The 23,213-nt window shown below is 40.1% G+C and overlaps 2 protein-coding genes across 4 annotated transcripts in view; both read right to left on the reverse strand.

The window, feature by feature from the left end:
- The window catches only part of LOC124875284 (vesicle-fusing ATPase-like), a 36,053-nt gene extending 25,704 nt beyond the window's left edge, over positions 1–10,349 (reverse strand). For both annotated transcript variants that reach the window (XM_047377337.1, XM_047377338.1), the window contains exons 1-4: positions 10,222–10,349; positions 8,348–8,433; positions 7,357–7,453; positions 5,487–5,526 (exon numbers count right to left, since the gene is read on the reverse strand). In XM_047377337.1, coding sequence (XP_047233293.1) covers positions 5,487–5,526; positions 7,357–7,453; positions 8,348–8,433; positions 10,222–10,233 — 235 coding nt within the window. In that variant the 5' untranslated portion in view covers positions 10,234–10,349. The remainder of the gene's footprint in view (positions 1–5,486; positions 5,527–7,356; positions 7,454–8,347; positions 8,434–10,221) is intronic.
- A 2,372-nt stretch (positions 10,350–12,721) lies between these two features.
- Positions 12,722–21,996, reverse strand: psmd11b (proteasome 26S subunit, non-ATPase 11b). Of its 2 annotated transcripts, none has more exons than XM_047376050.1 (13): positions 21,846–21,996; positions 20,093–20,194; positions 19,690–19,886; positions 17,413–17,470; positions 16,702–16,896; positions 16,081–16,225; positions 15,909–15,969; positions 15,040–15,102; positions 14,633–14,758; positions 14,082–14,117; positions 13,933–13,984; positions 13,700–13,842; positions 12,722–13,602 (listed from the first exon to the last, which is right to left on the reverse strand). In XM_047376050.1, the coding sequence occupies exons 1-12, from the start codon at positions 21,934–21,936 to the stop codon at positions 13,700–13,702; spliced, it is 1,269 nt and encodes a 422-aa protein (XP_047232006.1). In that variant the 5' UTR covers positions 21,937–21,996; the 3' UTR covers positions 12,722–13,602. The 2 variants fall into 2 exon arrangements, with proteins under 2 accessions (XP_047232006.1, XP_047232005.1); XM_047376049.1 differs by having other exon boundaries at positions 12,722–13,607.
- Between the last annotated feature and the right edge of the window lie 1,217 nt (positions 21,997–23,213).

Here is a 23,213-nt window from a genome sequence, read left to right on the forward strand (position 1 = left end):
CTCTGAAACCCATCTCCTTGAGAGGGGTTGGACTCTGTTCTACTCTGGAGTGGCCCACGGGGAGAGGCGGCGGGCTGGTGTGGGTTTGCTTGTTGCCCCCCAGCTCAGCCGTCTCGTGTTGGGGTTTACCCCAGTGGATGAGAGGGTCATATCCCTGCGCCTTCGGGTTGGGGAGAGGTCTCTGACTATCATTTCAGCCTACGGGCCGAGTGGCAGTGCAGAGTACCCGGCCTTCTTGGCGTCCCTGTGGGGGGCGCTGTATAGTGCTCCTCCCGGGGACTCCATTATTCTGCTGGGGGACTTCAACGCCCACATGGGGAACGACAGTGACACCTGGAGAGGCGTGATTGGGAGGAATGGCCTCCTCAATCTCAATCCGAGTGGTGTTTTGTTATTGGACTTCTGTGCTAGTCACGGATGGTCCATAACAAACACCATGTTCAAACATAAGGGTGTCCATCAGTGGACTTGGCACCAGGACACCCTAGGCAGGAGGTCGATGATCGACTTTGTTGTCGTATCATCAGATCTTCGGCCGCATGTTTTGGACACTCGGGTGAAGAGAGGGGCTGAGCTGTCCACTGATCATCACCTGGTGGTGAGTTGGATCTGCTGGAGGAGGAGAAAGCCAGTCAGACTTGGCAGGCCCAAGCGCATAGTGAGGGTCTGCTGGGAACGTCTGGCGGAGCCCTCGGCCAGGGATGTATTCAACTCCCACCTCCGGGAGAGCTTCGACCAGATCCCAGGGGATGTTGGAGACATAGAGTCCGAGTGGACCATGTTCCCCGCATCTATTGTCGATGCTGCTGCCCGTAGCTGTGGCCGTAAGGTCTGCGGTGCCTGTCTCGGCGGCAATCCCAGAACCCGGTGGTGGACACAGGCAGTAAGGGATGCTGTTAAGCTGAAGAAGGAGTCCTATCGGCTGTGGTTGGCTTGTGGGACTCCTGAGGCGTCTGACGGGTACCGTAAGGCCAAGCGTGCTGCGGCCCGGGCTGTGGCAGAGGAAAAAACACGGGCCTGGGAAGAGTTCGGTGAGGCCATGGAGAAGGACTACCGGTTGGCCTCAAAGCGATTCTGGCAAACCGTCCGTCGCCTCAGGAGGGGGAAGCAGTGCTTCACCAACACTGTTTATAGTGGGGGCGGGAGACTGCTGACCTCGACTGAGGACATTATCGGGCGGTGGAAGGAGTACTTCGAGGATCTCCTCAATCCTGCCATCACGCATTCCGTGGTGGAAACAGAGGCTGGGGACCCGGGGTTGGACTCTTTCATCCCCCAGGAGGAGAGTCCGACCGATAGTCGAACCTCGGCTTCAGGAGGAGCAGTGTGGTTTTCATCCCGGCCGTGGAACACTGGACCAGCTCTACACCCTCTACAGGGTGCTCGAGGGTTCATGGGAGTTTGCCCAACCGGTTCACATGTGTTTTGTGGACCTGGAGAAGGCATTCGACTGTGTCCCTCGTGATGCCCTGTGGGGGGTGCTCCAGGAGTATGGAATCGGGGGCCCTTTACTAGGGGCCAATCGGTCCCTGTACGAGCGGAGCAGGAGTTTGGTCCGCATTGCCGGCACTAAGTCGGACCTGTTCCCAGTGCATGTTGGACTCCGGCAGGGCTGCCCTTTGTCACCGGTCCTGTTCATAACTTTTATGGACAGGATTTCTAGACGCAGTCAAGGGCCGGAGGGGGTCGGGTTTGGGGACCAGTGGATTTTGTCTCTTCTTTTTGCAGATGACGTGGTCCTGCTGGCCCCCTCTAGCCAAGACCTACAGCATGCGCTGTGGCGGTTCGCAGCCGAGTGTGAAGCGGCTGGGATGAGGATCAGCTCCTCCAAGTCCGAGGCCATGGTACTCGACCGGAAAAGGGTGGCTTGTCCTCTTCAGGTTGGAGGGGAGTTCCTGCCTCAAGTGGAGGAGTTTAAGTATCTCGGGGTCTTGTTCACAAGTGAGGGAAGAATGGAGCGGGAGATCGACAGACGGATCGGTGCGGCTGCCACAGTAATGGGGGCACTGTGCCGGTCCGTTGTGGTGAAGAGAGAGCTGAGCCGAAAAGCAAAGCTCTCAATTTACCGGTCGGTCTACGTTCCTACCCTCACTTATGGCCATGAACTTTGGGTCATGACCAAAAGAACGAGATCGCGGATACAAGCGGCTGAAATGAGCTTCCTCCGTAGGGTGGCCGGGCACTCCCTTAGAGATAGGGTGAGGAGCTCGGCCATCCGGGAGGGGCTCGGAGTAGAGCCGCTGCTCCTCCACATCGAGAGGAGCCAGTTGAGGTGGCTCGGGCATCTATACCGGATGCCTCCTGGACGCCTTCCTTGGGAGGTGTTCCAGGCACATCCCACCGTGAGGAGGCCCAAGGGACGGCCCAGGACACGCTGGAGGGACTATGTCTCTCGACTGGCCTGGGAACGCCTCGGGCTCCCCCTGGAGGAACTGGAGGAGGTGTCTGGAGAGAGGGACGTCTGGGCGTCTCTGTTGAGTCTGCTGCCCCCGCGACCCGGTCCCGGATAAAGCGGAAGACAACGAGTACGAGAATTTAATTATTGAAAAACAATTATGTTTTGATGATATTCTAGTTTACTGCAACATAGCTCTAACCTAAACATACTGAATTGTGACTTTTAAAACTGAAGAAGTGGAGTTTGCAAAACAATTTTATATTAATGCCAAGATTTTTGGCAGTGACCTTTAGTTTCGAACTGTGCTGCCATGTGTTGAGAAACGCACTCCCACAAGAATTTTATCACAGTTAAGCAGGAGATCCGGATTCAAATCCCATTCTTAATACAACTATGTCATCTTTTCTGCGTGGTGCTCGCGTTTTTTAAGATGACGTCAAAAATGTCGAAAGAATGATGAAGCTTATTCTTTTCCTCAAGATGGTGAATAAACCAGCGGCCAGCCTCTTTTATTCCTCGTCTGACGGTAGCCCGCTTCATTCTGGGCATCACTTTGGCCTTTTAGAGGCTCACTCAGTCTTTGAAAGCTGCCCACCCTCTGGAACAGATGTGCAGTGACACCACCCACACATTGTTATACTGTTTGTTCTACCTGCAGGCTAAATAATATTCAATGTGGTCTCTATGTCACTTAAATAAAAGAGGAGCCCCCCCTTATGGTTGGAAATCAGCATTATGTGACCCACCAGATGTTAGAGAGTTTCTGTCAGATTACAGTCAAGCGCCTTTAATGTCAGCGGCAAGTAAGCTGTTTGAAGGCTTTTAAGTCTGCAGCTGGAGGCTAATTAACACATGACAAAGTAATGTCACTAACCACAAAAGGCTGGATGGATTCCAGGGTGAGACCAGAGCTAGAGCAGCCAGAAAGACTTCTGAATTTCATCCAGGAGTCAGTTTTGTAAGTTGATGGGTTAGCCCATTGTGACAGAGGGATAAAATATCAAACGAAGAGAGCGGCGTTTCTCAAAAGCATAAGTCAGGAATTTACATTCTCAGATCCACAGAGAGCCAAAATTACATACCTGCTCATCTATGCATGCACTGAAATCATAAAGTGATTATCAAGATCTGGAATGCTATTTAACTTGACAAAACTGTTTAGTGATTAGGATTCACTGCAACTACATTGCCCTGCAAAGGTATGCACACCCTTTCACATTTTGTCACGTTACAATCACAAACTCCAATCTGTTTTGTTTACATTTTATGTGAAAGACGAACAAAAAGTAGCGCATGAATGTGACGCTCCATCAATCTACCCATCAACTCCCTAACCAGTTTCCCCATCCCCACAGCGTGATGCTGCCACTGCCATGCTTTACAGTGTGGATGGTGTGTTCAAGGTAATGTGGAATGTTAGCTTTGTGCCAAACAGCATTTTGTATATTGGAAAAAGGTTCAGTCTTGGTTCTTTTGACCAGAGAACGTTCTTCCACTTGTTTTCAGATTTGCCTGCCTGGGTGGTAGCAAACTTTAAACAGGAGTTCTTATGGGTTTCTTTCAACAATAGTGTTCTTCCTGCCTCACTTCTATTGAGTCAAAATTTCTGGAGTGCACAACAAATAGTTGTCCTGTCATAAGATTCTTCCACCTGATCTCTACAGTTCCTCCAGAGTTACGTTGGGTCTCTTGGCTGTTTCTCTGAATGATGATATTCTTGCCTGGCCTATCAGTTTAGTTGGAAAGTCCTTTTTTAAGTTTTGCAGTTGTACCATATTCTGTATTATTAATGAAGTTAATTTACACACATATTTTTAATAATTAGGTAACTTCTATACTTAATTGCACTGGATTTAATTTTGGGTTATCAGATTAAAGAGGGCTGAATACAAATGCTTGTTTGGGTCATTATGAAAAAAAAAAACAGCCAATGGGTATGAATACTTTTGGAAGACACTTTTGTTAGCATAAAAGTATCATTTCAAAAACATTAATTGGGTTGATCAATACTCAGAAATAAAAGGAAAGTCTAAGGACCACAGTGAAGATCCAAGAAAGGGAGTTTTAAATTTACACCAGCTGGAAAAGTCTCTTGGGGGCCTCAGATTTCTACATCATCACATTTAACAACTGTAGGTCAGAAAAGTTATTTTAAGTGTCTAGAATCATAGTCGGATAAAAGGAAAACATTCAGGAGGTTCAAGAACAACCCAGAAACCACCAAAGCTCAAGCCTGCCATGAGATGGAAGATGCTGGGAAACCAGAGTCTCTGTTCTCAATGAAACCGGATTTACATCTCCTTGGACTGAAAGTCATGTCATGCAGTAGAAACAATTGAAACACCAAATGTTTCCAGGAGAAACACTGTACTGTCAACCAAGACAAGGATTGAGCAGTTTGGTCACAATGACAAGCAGTGGCAGCCAATGTGAAGCTTTCAATCCTAAGAACAGTGTACCGACTGTCAAGCATAGTGGTGGCAGCATCATGCTGTGTCCCTGCATCACTGCCAGTAATACTGGTGTATTGAAGAATGTGGAGGGAATAAAGAGGGTGGACTAACAACAAATCCCTCAACTTCACCTCAAATCAAGATGGTTGGAACATCGACACTGTTAAAAAGCCCGTCCAGTAGGTCGAAGCTAGTTTTGGAATTGATGAAGCTGGTTAAAATGCCTAGTCACTTAAAAATGTATAAACTTTTCTTAAAATCAAGGTCCGAGTCAGGAAAACCAACCACTGTAAATTAACTCTACTAATGCATCCAAGAAGACTGATTAAATGTCCAGTCAGAATAATTCCTGAAGCTTGTGGATGGCTACAAAGAGCAGTGTCAAGGAGCATCTTGTCATTTAAACAAATATTAGTAGGGCTCTTTTTGTATTTCTGATATATTGCATGTATACTTTTGGGCTCCATGTAGATTCGAGAATTAAATTCACATTAAGTAATAATTTCTGTTTTGTGTTCTCAACATCATTCCTCCTTTAGAAAAACAACAGAAAAGTTTAGTTTCGACTCTGCATTGCCATCTAGTGGTTAGAATGAAGTTGTAAATCTAAATGCATTTCAATTCTTGAGGCTCACCTCTGAAGTCATCTCCGAGGGTAATGCCCGCCCATTTTCTCTGTAGGGAAAAAGAGGAAATGCTTAAATTAATTAAAAGTCACTTTTCTGTTATGATGGAAAGAAAAGAAAATAAACAGGTACTGGTTCACAAGTAAAGCTACACTATTGGCCTGTTTCCACTGGCTCTACTTAGCCCACAAGGCTCCACTCCACTCAGAACAGAGCCTGTTGTATTTCCACTGACCCACTGCCGGCTGGACCTATGGCTGGTAGCCCCACCTCCAGCTGTCAGAGTAGTGTGACATTGTCACATTAAAGTAATCTGCATGAAGCGATAAAAATTAAAAAGAAAATTAAAACACAAATAAACGAAATACAAATATTGTTTGTATTACTGTGTACAGAAGAATGTATACATGTTTCTTCATGTATAAAATGATCCACTGAGATAATAATCTGGAACACAGCTCAGCCAGAACTTCAAAAATAAGGCACAAAGGTTTTAATATGAGGGGGTGTGGCAGGGGAAGAGGAGAGGAGAGACATCGCTGTCTGGACTGGTGATGCTCCAAAGTTTGCTTGAAGAAGTTACAATTTTGGGCTTTATGAGAAGGTTTTTGTCTCAGCCACAGCGATAACAAGAACAAGCACTTTAAAAGTGCAAAGATGCAAACTTCTGACCACACGGTGAAGTTAGTTTTAGGTTGGATGTTGGACATTTGCACTCCGCAGATTCAGCAGGGTTTTCCTCCCGTTTGACCCAATGCAGGCAGTCCGATTACAGGCAGCTGCTCTCTGCCTGCTCCCTCCTCCTGAACACGCTGGTTCACCATCAGCCAACAGCCATCAATAAATTTGTAAACCAAACACGCCGTTTCATGGTAGTATTGTTTTGTGTGTTTTGGGGGAAAAGGACAGCTCATTTTGTGTGTGATCAGTTGATTTAGGAAGTTGTTAAATACAGTGCCTTTTATTCACTTTGCCCTGCACTACCTCAGCGAAAACCCTCTTGTTTCTTCTTGTCCCATGGCCAATCAGTGAACAACACTGAAGGTCACATGTAGTCCCTACTCAGCCCTGACCTGAGCACATATGAAAAAATGGTTATGGAAACACTCGCAAAGCAAGATGTGTGGAGTGGAGCCATCTAAATAGAGAGGTGTGTAAAATTTGTTGTAGAGAAACTCGTCTGACCTGCACAGGGTCCTTACCTTAACCTTCTTGAACACCTTTGAGATTAATTAAAGTGGAGGCTGCAATTCTGGTTTTCTCATCTAACTATGAACATTGTGGAAGATGTTTACAGAATAGTTGCATTTGCTGGAAACAGTTGGTATTCCAACAAAATTGATCTTACAGATTAATAATAGAATATCATCAAAGTTCATGTACACGAAAAAGTAGACAGACAAATGCGTTTGCCAATATAGAACATTTCCCTAGAGGGCAAGCAGGCAAAAGATGACTACAACACATTTCACAGTGCAACATTCCTCTGGAACTGGTCTTATTTCACAGGATTTTTATAAGCAGCTTCCACCAGGTCAAACCTGTGCAAATCGGAAATTTCATGGTGGTAAAATAAGGCCGTCGTGGGAAAGTTACAGTAATACCTGTGTCCTGTTGCTGCCAGCGTTTTAGGTAGAGGAAGAGCAGGCATAGAGAGGCAGAGAAAAAGAGGAAAAAAGCAAGGACAGACAGATTGAGACAAAGAGGCCCATGCAAGAAAATCAACACCATATGATTTATTTTACAAAGTCATCAAAAACATTTTCTTCTAATCAAAACTTTGGGACATTCTTCGTTCATTTGCAGGGTTAGAAGTAAATATCAGGTGCTGTCAGACAGCAGGAAAATAATGACAGCACGTTAGTGGGAACAACCGTACCTGTGGCAGGCTGAAAGCGATGGAGCCGACGCTCACTTCGGGATGTGTCTTCAAGGTGAACACAAACTCCTGTTTGTTGCTGTGGACGGCCACATGTCTACGGACAAACCGCACAGAAGCAAATTTTTAAGAAAGGTTGCTGTAGGGAGACAATGTAGAGCAACTGTTGCCGGGGATGTTTTCAACTGGGTGGACAATGAGTCGTGTTTTCACACAATGAGTGAAACATGGCTACCCTCTGCATGTTCCCTGTATGCCTGAAACATGACAGCAGAAGCTGAACAGGTTGGGTTTTTCAACTGAACTTATCTCCATGTACATTACATTTGCATTTCAATAAAGCAGAATATAATCGAAAAGCGTTTTTACTGCAATAATTTAATTTAAAATGATAAACTCATAAATGATATAGATCCATTACAAGCAGCCTGATATGTTCTAAGTGTTTTATTTCTACAAATTTTAATAGTTGTGGCTTACAGCTAAATCCCAAATTCAGTTTCTCAGAAAGCTAAAATACTACAAATGTGTTTTTAATAAAGCTATGTGGGTCTTCTGAAAAGTATTTCTATATACTATACAGTATATGCACGCAATGCTTGGTTGGGGTTCCTTTTGCACGAATTACTGCATTGATGCAGCATGGCATTGAGTTCCTTCAGACTCTGATGGTGAGGCATTGAAAAAAAACCCGCATCCCAGACAAAAGCCTGGTGTGAAGTGTTACAAGTTGTTGACCACACCTTGTACAATGATGGAAAATGATCTCTAATATCAAAATCATCCTAATTATTCCATCTGCCTCCTCTTCCTGACAGCAGCTGATTGGTAGGATTTAGATCTGATGAATTTGAAGTCAGGATGCCGAGCTCCTCCACCATGTTTCATAAAGTCACACTGAACTATGTCTTTAACTGTTTAGTCCTAACTGGATTTTATCCCAGTTGAAAAGGTGTACCCGCTATGATGCATCAGAGAAAATCCCTCTTACTGTTCCAAGTTTGGCTCCTTTTCATTGATGACAGCGCAGTTGGTCAATGACAGATCTTCTGTAGGGCATCGAACTGCCTTCATAGTCTGAAGCAAAGACAGAAACAAACAGGGTTCCCTCATATTTTGACCGAAATAACAAAGTATGTTTACTTCCCGTAGCCGGATAGACTACACACTATCTGGGGATTCATGTTTGAATTAAATCCAAACTACAAAGACATTAACACTGATTACTTAAGTATTTGTTTATTTATCACAAGCCATTTTATCATTGGGGCTTTTACCATGATTATCGCATGATTTGTTCTCTGCTCAGGTAACACAAAGGACGAAGATGCCAAAAAGCACCTCATGGCCACTGTTATGTACGGTGTGGGACCTGTGATGTCGGGGGCCTGGTAACCTGGGATATTGTTAAATGGCATGACATCATGAATGAAAATTAGGCTGTCAAACTAATTTTAATACCAGACAAAGATAACCAGAGTAGATATAAAAAGCAGTTTCCCAATGATGGTTTAATTTATTAGTTAGTGAAAGAAGTCATCCATGGCCAAGGTTTTTCCTCAAACTCTGAGTACAAAGGACTGCAATGACAACTGCTTCAACAGACAGCAGCAAACTCCCCAAAGGACTATTACAATATGGTTTGATAGAAGTTATAAGTAAAGCTGCTGCCACTGCTTGTGAGATTTGCAAAGATCTACATATGCAGCACATTACAAAGGTAGGCGTCACCCTTGAGGGTAATGTTACACACAAAGCTCGACATAAATACATGGAGAACGACCTTATGGTGAATTTGTATCCTTTCTTCTTTGAAAAATTGTTTAAACTCAATTTTCAAGTCTTGCCCTAGATTCTCAGTAGGATTTAGGCCATTCAAATGCAAAAAAATATGCTTCATCCAAACCATTTTACTGTAGCTGTGGCGGGATGTTTGAGGTCGTTGTCCTGCTGAAAGTGAGTCATTCTTCAAGGGTTTCCTAGGATTGTCCAGTATTTAGCTACATTCATCTTCCCATTAACTCTGACTAGCTTTCCTGTCCCTGCTGAAAAAAGCACCCCCACAGCATGTTACCGCCACTACTATGTGTTACTGTAAGGATATTAAGGGTGCTTTAGTGGATATTTAAAGCTTAGGATATTGTTTTATTACCTATTCCCATTTTAACCTTTTTGGCAACTTTATCCCAGACCTAACCCTCATTTCCACAGCATGATGCTGCCACCACCAGGTTTCACTAAAGGAATGGTGTGCTGAGTGACATGTCCAGTGTTAGCTTTCTTCCACGTATAGCGTTTAGCTTGTGGCTCACCTGACTAGAATGTCTTCTTCCTCAAGCTTGTTGTGCTCCATAGTTTATATCAAATTATAAATAAAAAAAAAACAGGTCTAGTGGCTTTCTCAAGCAGAACTTGCAACTCACTGTAGGTGTTTGACACACAAATTCAGGTACGGCAATGTAACTTTCATATTCAGATGCTGCACCCTGATGCAGCCATTAAATCTAGTGGCACTTCCTTCATTCTAGTTTGTGAACAGGGCTGCATTTAGTATTTAGCACCATTTAGTCATCAAAGACAGGTAAATGTTTGACGGCAGTGGTCGGAAATGTCTTGTTGAAAGAGATCATTTTAACCTAAAAACCAATAGCAGAACAGACTACATATTAACAGCAGTCTGGTCATGGGATTGTTCTTCCGGAACTTCTGAATGACAACTGATCCCGCTACACAGGCTAATGTTGTGCTGTCTCATTTGACGTTTAAAAAACTCCCCGTTCTAAAAGCGTCAGGTGTGAGTCTCTGTATTCTCCGCTCGCTGTGTATTTGTGTCTGAGTTCCCAAAAATCTATGAAATAAACTCACCCGTGTCGCCATCTTTGTTGTATTTAACTGAAACTGGACATCAGAGTACGGCGGAAAAAAAGACCACAGAAACAAACGTACAGAAATGACGGACGCACCGAGAGGCAGGAATAGAGTACGTGGCCTAACGTCACGAGGCACGCAAAGAAGTGCCGGCGCTGGAACATTCGCGTTGTACGTCAACGTCGTCGCCATATTATGTGTGGCATTTTCTTAAATGTAGCGACTTAGTATTATTTCAGAGTTCATTTAAAGACAAAAAACGCCATTTTTGATACACCATGTTTTACTTTGGTTTATACCGTCTTCTTTTGATTTGCAGAGACTGTTCTTTTCATCTTGATATTCGCCATAACTAGTGCTGAGATAAATATGTGTACTTAGAACAAAAGGAAAGGAAATTTGGGTGTGGTGAATTATTATTATTATTATTTTTTTTTTGTTGTAACAATGCTTATTGGCAATAAATCATATACTTGCCAAATAGCTTTGCCGAAATAAATCATTATTCTGTTGGCTCTTGATTGAAGTTTTTTTTTTTTTCTTGTTTTTTTTTTTTTTTTGATTGAATGGTTTCAGTTTCAAGAAACGAGATATTGGAAATTGGAATTGGAAATAATTGGAAAATTGGAAATAAGAATTTCTTAATTTAATAAATGGATCTTAATAGTGTGTGAGAATCATACACAACTACAAGAGCCTGGCACCTCTTACCTAAACCGGTTTTTCAACAGTATAAAATCAAGAATTAAACAACATCCCATTTTGATGCTGTTTATTATTGCATATTGCAACAAATTACAAAAACCAAATAAAGAAAAACTATAGTATACAGCAGTTTCCTGTCCACATATCCAAATTTTTTATTTTCCAATCCCCTCTTCTTTTACTTCATCGTACTTTAAATTACAGACATCATCACCACATTGTTCGGATTGTTAGAAGTTTTCATTCCACTGTATTTCGATTTCATTCCAGAACTGGCATTGTTTTATGGTCAGATGTTGGGAATCTGCCCAAGCATTCTGGTCTTTTGATTTGGACATATGCTTTGGGTCTTTGCCATGCTCAAAAATGAAGTTCAAGTTTATCTTCAATTTTTTGCAGAACCTGGATGATTCATAATAGTAGTATATGTGAGTATACTATAGTATATAGTATATATGAGTATATGTGCACTGTAAGTATTTATTTATAGTGATGTGCAATGTTGTTTTTGTGCCAGATATACCTTTTGGAATTATGAAAAAAAGGATAACCTTGGTTTTGTCAGACCATAACTTGTTTTCCCACCTTCTTTTGGAAGACTTACATTTTATTTATTTTTTTGTCCACATTTAGCTGGGCTTGGATGTTTTCTCTCTTAAAAATCCCTTCCATCTTGTCACCTTCCCAATCACCTGAAAATGCAAGAGTTTTTTCATATGTACTCAGGACTTGCCAGAAATTCCTGCAGCTCCGTAAGCACTGCTTCATAATACTTGTCACTGTCATATTTTCAGTGTTCCCAGTCTGAAAAACATAAACGCCTCCTAAAGTTGGAATTCCGGCTCATAGTTTTTTTATCCATCAATATGATTGGGTTCCTACAGGCCTTGTGAACACAACAATCCATTAAATGTGGTTGTTTTTTCACCATCACAGTGAATGCTGTCCAAGTTGCCAGAATGAGCTATTAGCACCTCTTTGCATCTCGTTAAGCTGGAGGAGAAAATTGTGCTGTAAAACACCTACTTGTGTTTTGAGTGCATGAAATGGAAATATATTGGACTATATTGCTAATACCCAACTAGAACATAATCGACACATCATTCACAGCTTCAACCTGACTTCCTGATCGAACAGCCTAGTTTTCAGTCTTTTGAGGGACGTCCAGTCCTCAGTAATGTCAGTTTTTCCATATTTTCTTTTCTTGATAACTGATCACTGTGTTCCAAGGTATATCTAATGCCTTAGAAATTTTATATCTTTTATACCCTACTCATGCTGCTTACTGTTTTGTAAACTCTCTGCAGAACATGGCTTCTGCTCCGAGGTTAAATGAAAAGTGTAAGAAAAAGCCTTTATCTTGGGTTAATCAGGGAACTTTAAATGATATCCAGTTTGCATTGACTCTTATTTAACATGAGATTAATTTGTTGGTTAATTTTGAACACAGCCTTGTCTACAGTGGTAACAGTGTGGACACTTATGCAAACACATTTTGTTATTTGAAACTGAAAGAATTTCAGTTTAAGTTGCACAGGATGTGTCACATTATAGAAAGAAAAGGTTGGTCTCACTTCTTGGCAGCTTTTTTACATCACAAAAAACCTGCCATTTTAGTCTATAGAGGTTTTCTATCTACTGTATGTCACAGTACAAAATGTTAGCAATAACTGTATAATTACATTATCATTAATATTATTCTCATTGGTAGTAGTGGAAGTAGTGGTAGTAGTATTTCAAGAAATATCAAAAGTCTTTTGCAGCCATTTTTTGGAAAAGACAGGACAACTGGTAAAATACAAAATATTTATTTTTGAAAATGTCTTTATAAGAGAGAGAACAACAAAAAAGGAAAAAAGAACCAATTCAAACTCATACAAATTGTTTGGTTACTAGCAGACTGTGCTAGTGCTAAGAACTAACGATGGAGAAGTGTTCACTTGGGAAAACTTGAACTTTCGGAGTCGATGGAAACACCTCCACTTCTACCCTGCGATTTCATTTTGCACCCAAACGTGAGGCAAACCGAAGCGCCAAAAAAAGATGGCACCATTGGTGAAATGACATACTGTATGTTCTGAAAACTTATAAGAGCTGGATGGGGTGAAAATATGTGGCAACAATGTGATATTCCTTCAGCAAAAACACTAAAACTAGAACCAAATCATACAAAGCTGAAATACAGAGGGGAGTCCACTGTTGGCATCAGTGTCCTGAACGAATGACCAATGTCCCAGTTTGCTTTTGAAGGATATGAAGAAAAAATCATTAAAACAGAGGCCTTGCTCAGCAGGTTGCAGAGCAAAAGGCCACAGAGGTCAATGTTGCACCTGCGAGGTTGCAGTGGAGTCAGCTGAAGGCTTGGCAGGACCAGCCTTACAGCAGATATAAACATATGTGTTCCTAAACCTACTATTCTCTCTTTTTTAATGCAGTTGTAAAATATTCCCTGATGGCCTGAGCCGGCCGTTGACTGTTATACAGAATCCAGAAGAGATGTCAAAATCAGAGAGGAAAAAAAAAAACAAAAAGTGATGAAACTGTCCGTTTGATGTGGGAATCCTGTTTGTTTCTCTCACTCGGTTGTCCCCTTTAAAAAAAAAACAACTAAATCTTACACATGCTGGTCAAAAACACACACACAGTTCCTCCATCTCACGGTCAGCGGGGAGTCTGCTCTGAGAACGAGAGATGAAAACAATTACAACAAAAACAAACAAAATTAACTAAAAAACAGAATAAGCCTTCTGTTTATCTAAAATCTCCTCACCTATGTCAGCTTCTTAGCTTTGTTGTAAAGCGAGTCCACAACTTTGCTCATGTTCTGAATTGTTTCCAAGGCTGCTTCGTATGTTTTGTCCACCGGAGGCTCCTCAAATATGATTAAGACGCCTTCACCTTGGTCAAGGATTCCTGGAGGAGAGTTGGAAAAGTAAAATCACACCACAGAAGGTTTTTGCTCCGACAGTGAAGCCAAAGCATTTAACAGAAAGGTCAAGTTACCGTGAAACTTTTTGTCCAGAATCATCTGTGATAACTTCCTCTCAACATCACCCTTTAAAAGAAAAATACAAGGAACAATACCAACTTTTAGAGAGCTCACAGACGTGATTTAAATATTATTGGTAAATAGTTTTTTCTACTAAACTTACTTTTGATAATTTGATTAGATCTGATATGTGTGCTATCTGAAATGAGACAGTAAGGCAAATAAATGAGTCATTTCAAAAACAAAGGATTATCTTGCATTAATCCTCCGAATTCAAAAAATAACTAATGTAGAAGAAAAAAACTAATTTTGAACAGAAGGAGTTATTGCCACAGGAATGTGGCATACAGTGCCTAAAAAGTAATGGTATTTTCTCACATTACAATGGCTAAGCTAATGTAATGAATTAGAACCAAGCCAGTACTGCATAATCAAATAACTAGAAGGAGCTATAAAGCAAAGAAGAATGGGAAGAAGTGTTGGAAAAGAAGATTTGCGAGGCCGGAAAAGACGTTAACTTTAATTCAGGGTGGTTGAATACAAATGAACACCATACCTTCCAGATTTTTATCTGGATAGCTTTTTAATCACAATAAATCTCATTGGGGTTTGTGGTTCTAAGGTGATGTAATGTGAGGTTCAAAGGCTGTAAATACTGCAAGGCACTGCCCACTGAAAAGTGATGTAAACAACAAGGATTTGGAGGGTTATTACCTGTACTCTAGAAAAAGGCTCAATGACTCGAATGAGGTTTTGTTCCAGCAGACTGTCGTAGAGTTTGGCCAGATGAGTGTTAATGATCGGATCGTCCCTTAGTTCTGCTTTGTACTCTGTCAGCGCCTAAAAGAGAGAAGGGTTTGTTAGTTTAAAAACCAACTCAACAGAAACTTGAGGAGATATGCTTAGTACACTGAAATGAAATCAGCCAGTATAAACCTGTTCCTAATGAGCATCTTTGTAAAGGCCAGAAAGTACCCTTTTGGTACCAGACTTATTCCTCAGTTTACTACAGTAAACAAAGCTGAGGCCTGACAGAAAGGAAAACAGTCCCGAGACTGAAGGGATACGAAAAAGAACTAAAGCCATTAAGAAGGAATCAGAAAGTCTTCGATGATTCTTACCTTTTCGAAATCTGCTAATGATCTGTTCTTGCTGGCCAGTGCAATACATTTCAGTGCATCTGTCTAAACACAGGAAGCCAAAAAACATGTCAACATCATCTTAGATCCTGTTTACAGTTACAATGTGTTTAGCAAAACATTTTCTGCTGGATTTGCAAGAAAAAAACCCAAAAAAACCCATTTAGGAATGAAGTCTAGAATTACATATTTATCTGTGTGAAAAATTATTGGTTCAAAATAATCTGAGCACTGTAATCATGGCCTTTGCTTCATATGCTCAAAAAGCTAAAAAAAAAATGTTCTACAACTGAAGACAGTGTGCTTCTTTAGTGCCGTGCAAAAGTACCTCTTGAACTTCTCAACATTTCGCTACCCGACAAACATAAACTTTAATGGATTTTCATTGGATTTTATGTGATGCACTAACTAAGTAGAGCACACTGGGAAGGGTAAGGAAAATTGCACCCGCCTCAAATATTTTTATAGAAGAAAATTTCTAAAGTGTGGTGGGCAAATACAGGGGAAGGCCACTGAGTCTAAGTAAGGACCATGTCTTGGTAAGTTTGTCACAATAAATTCTAATTCTTACAATAAAAAGATTTTCACGATAATAAACACACTTAAAATGTTATGATCCTAAAAGCTTGAATTAAAAGGATGTTAAATAAAAATGAAAAAAGCCATTTATGTTAAGCGAAAAAAAAAAAAACTATAGAAGACTTAGGTTCAAGCCAATAATCAGAAGTGAAGAAATGTTTTAATGAGAAGCAAAACTTGTTTGAAAAAAAACAAGAATTATTGTGTCATCTATTTATCAATAAGGATGTGAAAAAAATCCTTCTGGAGTTTTGCCTCGATACGGCACATACCTGACGCCCGGCGTATCGGAGGCCCAGTTTGCCGCTGACCAGAGCTTGTACCTCCTCTGGTCTAAAAGAAACAAAGACAATAACGCAAAACTATGACGTAAATTTCCGATGTGGACTCTAGGTAGTTATTCTCAATAAATAATTTCCCACTCTAAAAAAAATAATTACTTACAAGTTGAGCACAATTTTGCACAGGAGCATGTATTTCAGTGCTGTAATGGCTCTGGGACTGTCGATGGAGTCGTAACCTTCGAAGGCCTCGAAGAAGTAGGAGTAGGCCGTCTTCCAGTCCTTCTCCTCCGCTGCATGGATGATCCCTGCAGCAGACATAACACATCATGACGAAACGCTTTCACGGCAACAGTAAGACACAAACCTCCTTAAAATGTGAAGCCTCAAAGCCCAACGAGGCTCATTTAAGCTTTAAAGTTATACTGATAACAGCATTTGGTAACCTCCTCTGCCTGACAGGAACTTGCAGTTCATGTGTATATAGATAAGATGACATCGTTTATTAAAAAAACTTTCCTGATTTTAAGAGTAACAAACTGTGCACCTTTGACTTAAATAACCCTAAAATAGTAAAAAACACGTAAGGGAACATCGAGAGCTGCTTCAGGCAGTTTCTACCAAATAGTTATGATAATTAGATCAGTAATCTGTAAAAAACACCTCCAACATGCTTTTGTTAATATAACAGAAAAAACATTTAAAACATGTAAAGTTCTGTCGGTTTTAAAACAAATGTAAAGTTGACAGAGCTTTTGAAGCATCAACATGATTCCCATCTGACCTGACTGCATGTCCAGCGTTGCCTGGAGCTTTGGGGGACAGTAAATGGCGTTGGCCGTGGTCCTGGCTGAGGTGAGGGCAGCACGGGCCTTGGGCAGGTTGCTGAGAGCGTGGTACGTCTTGCTTTCGAGCAGCTGAACCTCCACAAGGAGCGCCTTGTCGTCCATCTTCTTCAGCTCTTGCAGCAGTTGGGAGCCTGAGGGAAGGAGAGCGAGACCGAGTCAAAGTCAAGTGCATCAAGAGTTGAGGTCGTTTTGAACAACACTGCGAGGTGTATGCACAATCACAACATCCACGGAGGTCCACGCATACAGCATGTCGATGTAGACAACCGCCGGACACGTCTGGGCAAAGCTACATTTTTACGACCACGTACACGGTGTCACACAAACTGCTTGGTGGGAAAAAGTCGACATGTCGAACTGGGACACACTGCTCTTATTCATCTCTAGTCTGGTTTAATGGTCTTAATATAACATCTTGTTCAAATTAGCTCTTCCTCCTCATCTGATGATGCCACAGAAAAAGGTGTGGGAAACATACGAATTCATCACCTGAAATGTAGGAAATAGGTGCACTCAACTGTGAAACTTTAAACATCCATGGCTGCTCACAGTACGCCCGACTGTGTGGGTGCCCTTAGGAGAGCTGGACCCCCCAAAATAAACAAAACACACCAAGTGAGTTAGAAAATATATCAGCTCCCACTCACCGAGAGCCAAGGCCTCCTGGTATCGTTTGGTATCAAAATAGAGTGAGATCAGCCGAGCCTGAAATGAAAGAGAATGTTAAAAGGAGCAGAGAAGACGCCACGCCAAACCACGGAAAATGTTGATTTTCATTTCATAGTAGGTTCTAAACATTCATCCAAATCTAATTACAAGATAAAGTCAAAGGTCTGGAACAACTAATGAAGGGCTTTTTTTTTTTTTTTTAATCTGCTTATTATACAAGCTAAACAAATGCCACTTCTTATGCCTACAGTTGTATGTGACTTTAAGCTGCACAAATTGCTGACAGTAAACTTCATTGAGCACTTTTAATTTCAGAATTTTGTTTTACTTAAACTTGATAAATTAAGTTACTTTTTATAGCACAACAAATAAAGTGCCTTTTATCACATGCAAGAATTAAATAAGTGAACTGAAATAAAACTGCAACAAGACACTGTCACTTCAACACGCCTCTGGAAAAATTTATACCAAGAGAAATTTATAAAAAGGGTCCAATCACCAATTCTGTGATACAGAAAAAAGACTTTGCTTAATTAATCAATTAAAACCGAATAGTTTTTAAAATACTGAATATCACAGAAGGGTTTTTAGTAACAATGTCACACTGACATTCATAATAAAATTAGTTTAACCCCAACACATTCAAGTTGATAAATTATTCAAATGTTCTAAATTAAATCAAAAAAGGTGTCTAAACTAGTTTACCTATGTAAAAACAAGACAAAAAAAAAAAAATAAAGTTCAGTGTTTTACAAAGTAAACACGTCCTTTAACCTAAAAAATACCTAAATATATGGTTAACGAATAAAGGTTAAACACAAAAATAGTCTTAATCTATTGGGATTAATTTGACATTTTTTGTAAATCTATAAAAATGAAATAATTATTAATAAAATATTAATAAGTACACTATGTATGTCAGTTTTGAGGATCCACTGAAGGACTGTCCCCACTTTACTTCATCATGTAAACAAATGACCAAGTTCCTAAATATCTCATGTTTTTCTATGTAAAGTTACACGCATATTTAACACTCTATCAGTCTAGATTAGACTTTGAAAATCACCATGATAGAATCATCTGATAATAATTATATGTGTAACTCAGCACATGTTTTTGGACTGAGCCAAAGTGAGACTCCAAATGGAACATATATGTAAAATAACTTATATTTTTTAGTTGACAGTCAAACTTTATGAAAACTATTAATTCATTACTTTGGATTAATTATAAGTTTAGATTTGTTACATGGGGCTGAACATGGGGTCATTCAGGTAGCAATTAGAATAGGTAAGATGCAGCAACTAGAAAACTGCTGCACATCTAACGGGATCTTTAACTGATATGCAGAACAGCAGAATATGCTTTTTGATGGTGTGTTTACAGTCCAAAAATAGGGGGACTTCTTAGTTTTAATGGATTGAATAAAAACATATGTTTTTTCTGTAGATTAAGGGATGATCACCGATCAGAGCTGATCAAGAACAAAACTGATAAAATGGTGCATCTCTACATGAAAGCCATTCAACTTCATGTTTCTCTGTTCAGATTGGCGTTCAGCATGTGGATTCAGGTCCATCAATGAGCAACAACAGCAAACTTTCCTTTTATCATCTTGAAATGAAACATCGTGACAGTTCTATTCAACCTGGCGAATGAAAAACCCTGATTATCCCTCTGTCAAATAAACAGTAGCGTTGCTTCTGAATGCCAGAGTAAAATATGATGACTTCTTTCACTTTAAGATTGAGACCTCTCCGACTCCCTGAGCCAGCGCGTTTTAAAAACTGATCACCTCCAAAGCTCAGATTCAGGAATTCTACTTTTGTTTTCATGCCGTTCGATCTTCATTTGTGCAGTAAGCAGAAAAACATTAGCAGCCCACAAAGCTCATCAATAAATTCAGGATCTCTGACTATTTGGTAGTAGTTGTTTCATTATTACAGGAGTACTCAGTACTCAGCTTTTATCTTGATCACTGCATCTTTGGGGGAAGTTTTCTAGATACCAAAAGTCAAAGAGAAAGATAACACTTAAGGTTTAAATGCCTCTCAGAACATTTGTTTTTATAACTTGATCCAACAGTTTTAACGTTTGCAAAACAAATGTAAAAAATAAAATTGAGCACAAGGCAAACTTTTCATGCTTTCTCTTATTGGGTAAAGTGCAAAATTCTCGATAAAAAGTGCGGTTGGTCATGGTTTCTGCACTACTCACAGTGACAGCCCCATAACTGCCATTTTATAAGCACTGACCTCCAGAGCCTGTCGTAAGAAGGTCCTCTTCTCAGTCTTTGCCCACTCGATGCATTCCAGACACAGCTCTACCTCCTGCCCAGTCGCGGCCTCCATGTCCAGGAAAAGGTCCAGCAGAGAGCGGACGAGTCGAGCCGCCTTGGCTTTGCTGATGGATATCAGGAACGGTCTCACAAATTTCAACAGGCCCCCAAGTTCTGCAGAAGGATGACAAACATAAAAAAAAAAAAAAAAAAAAAAAAAAAAAAAAAAAAAAAAGATACGTCAAAATAACCAATAACAGTTTAACATCGATTATGTTGCTGTTATGATCATTTGCAGCCAAAATCTAAATTTAACAATAAATTGAGCTAAACAGCTTGAAAATTCATTAAACGGATAAAAACATGAAATATTTAATTACCCGCGGCCTGCCCCGTCTTTGCCAGGAGTGTCCCCAGCTCCAGGATGCTTTGTTCTTTAACCTTGACAGCCTCCTCATCGTTCTCCTGAACATCTCGTCTCACTATTTTAAAAAAGGACAATTAATTAATTAGTTAATGATGATGACTGATAAAAAAAAAAAAAAAAATTTAACATTCTGTGGGAATTTGTGTGTTAGTTAGGTAAACAATATACTTTTAAGTCATCATTTATGATTTTTTACTATTAATTGCAGATGTAATGACACCTTGCAACAATAAAACAACCCAATACATCTTGTGATGTGAAGTTTATCTCTCAAAGCGCTACCTAGTTGCTGTCAGCATGTGGCCAACTCAGGAGTGGTAAATGTGAACTATTATAATGAGCCCCCAGAAATAAAGGTGAGCGCTTCACAGCCTGCATCTATGATTTAGACTCTTATTTTGAAGTAAAACAGGAAGGAGTTCTCAAGTTGCCCTGTTGTGTAAAAACCATTTAAATCTGAAGCACAGATAGACAGGTGCCTAATTGCCTGTCCTCTGAGGTCTGGTTGCAGCTGCTTGGTTTACATAAGTCTGCAGAGTTACAGGTTTCAGTTTTACTGTCTGGAAGGATTATACCTCTTTGGTTTTTGGGTGGGATCTATCTAAAACGTGACCCGGTGGGCATCTGGGTCAATTCTTTGCCAATTCCTACCCCCATTGCATACCCAAGCTGTACCAATTTATTTTTCCTAAGCAAACATTTTTGCACAAATGTACTTAAACCATTGTATACAACCAGTGTATATATTAATACTCAATTAACTTCACCGTTAAAGAAAAAAAGCATTTTAGCTTTGCTTAAGCCAGCTGACTGGCAGTGTGAAGCAACAGGTTGGGGACGAGCTGCTGATTGCTACTCTATGCTTTACACAAAATGACAAAAACTTTTGTCATTGACATTTCTGGACAGCCTATTTAAAAAGGACTTCAAACACATTCCCCAAAGATAGTCAGGAAATTGTCATCAACTACCGTTAAACATGCTAGTTTATCAGAAAACTACAACATTTAAAAAATGTTGCTGATATATTTAAATATAAAACAATTAATGCTGCAAATTCTTTAAAAGTTTAATAGTTAACTCACAGATTATCCTGCTAAACTCTTTAAAATCAGTGTCAGATTTCACAAAATGGGTCCTTGAAATAAACAGAACAGACAAGTTGACAGTTATTTGTCAGGTGTGACAGAGCAAATCACTGACCTACATGTCTATGAAAACCTGTTACCTTCTGATATATAATCTAGGATGATGTCACCGATTTTAATTTGCTAGCATATAAACCAATTTTAAACCAGTTACTCATAAATGTCCCAGCGACAAGTCAGTGTTTGTCTTTCCTCATGGACCTGAGTTCACTGTGATCACATTACAGCAAGCTAAGAACGCTAGCCGCAACACTGTCCCTGCTAACGGGAAAGCTGGACACAGAACTTGCTCAATATGAGAAAATAACACGAAACGTAGCTAAGTTCTTAAAAACCAGTCCGTCTTTAACAGCTGCTGGGAGACACATAAGAACCCCAGGCCTAAAGAGCGAGAGGAGACGCTGTGGAGCTAACGTCCAGCAGCTATCGGTTCAGCAGTGAGTCAGCACGGCGCATCGCCGGTTCAAGCTGATGGAAACCTCAAACAGTCACGGAGAAACACGAAACCAACCGCTTCAGAGGAACCAGGTCCAACTGAAGAAGAAAATTAACACCCACCGATTGAATGAAGTATGTCGATAGACGCGTTCCGATCCGTGCTAATGAGAGACTGAGCTCTCTGGAATTCAACCACTGCTGCGGCCGCCATCTTCCTTATTCAAATACTACTTGAATGAAAAGTACGTGCGGCTACAACGCTTCTCAGCGGAGTGACGTCAGTGTGACACACGCTAGGCGTGATTTATTGCACTCGGAAACCCACGCCCGCCGGGAAATGTAGTACATTCTTTAAGAAGGACGCTCTGGCCCTTATTTGCAATTCCATTTCTTAAAATCAGCGTATTTAATGTAAAACTTATTTTTTAGAGTATACAAGTATTATAGATTTTTGGTATCCCTACATAACATAGCAAGCTGACTTTGAAAACTTTCCAAGAAGTTACCAGGTACTCTTGTGGAACTTTCACATAATTTAGAGGGTACTATCCAGAACTGTTCTGGAATTTACTTGGCAGCGAACACTCTCTGAAAATGATAGGATTTGTTTCTAAGAACTTACTGGCCTCTTTCTGGGGCTTACAAGATATTTTTCCAGATCAAACAAAGTATTTTCAATTATTTTCCTGGTATTTACTGGGTACTTTGTTGGACTTGTTGCTTTCTGAAACTCACAGGCTATTTCCTTAGAGGTTTCTGTCCCAGAACTGACCAAGTAATTACCTAGAACCTACATTGTTTGAACTTACAGAATACTTCCTGGAACGTACTGAATGCTTTTCAGAACTCACTAGGGGCTTGCCAGAACTTTCAGAAACTTACAAGTCATTTTTTAAAAGCACGCAGTAAGTTAAAGAAAAAAGTCAAATGTTTGCTGGAAAAGCGTAATTTCTGTGGAAGTTCCAAAAAGAAACCATTACATTCTGGGAATGTAATCTGTGAGTTTCAAGAAAATAGGGGCTACCTTATTTTCTTATGCTCTTCTAGCCTTTGTTTTTCAAGAAAGTGGAAAAGAAAGTAATACATAATTGTGAAATGGAAAGAAAATGTTTTTTTTTTCAAGGCCCTTTTTTCATTAATTGAGGATAGATTAAAGAAGTATTTTATTATTTATTTATTTATCGTAACATTATAAAAATTTTTTTTTATATATTTCATAAAATTATACATGAATGTTTTCATTTAAGTTAATTAGGAACACATCTAAATATTTTTTATTGTTTTATTTATTTATTCAATTGTGTCACTTTTTGTAGATAACATTTATTTCATTTATTATATATATATATTTAATAAAATATTGTGGCATTTGTTTTCAATTCAAATTAGTTTTATACTCATTTCAATAATAATTTTATGATTTATTTATCTTTTTTAAATTGTGCAACTTTTTTGTAAACACCATACTTTATTATATATTTGGTATAA

Source organism: Girardinichthys multiradiatus, chromosome 10, assembly GCF_021462225.1.
Source record: "Girardinichthys multiradiatus isolate DD_20200921_A chromosome 10, DD_fGirMul_XY1, whole genome shotgun sequence".
Classification (NCBI taxonomy): Eukaryota; Metazoa; Chordata; class Actinopteri; order Cyprinodontiformes; family Goodeidae; genus Girardinichthys; species Girardinichthys multiradiatus.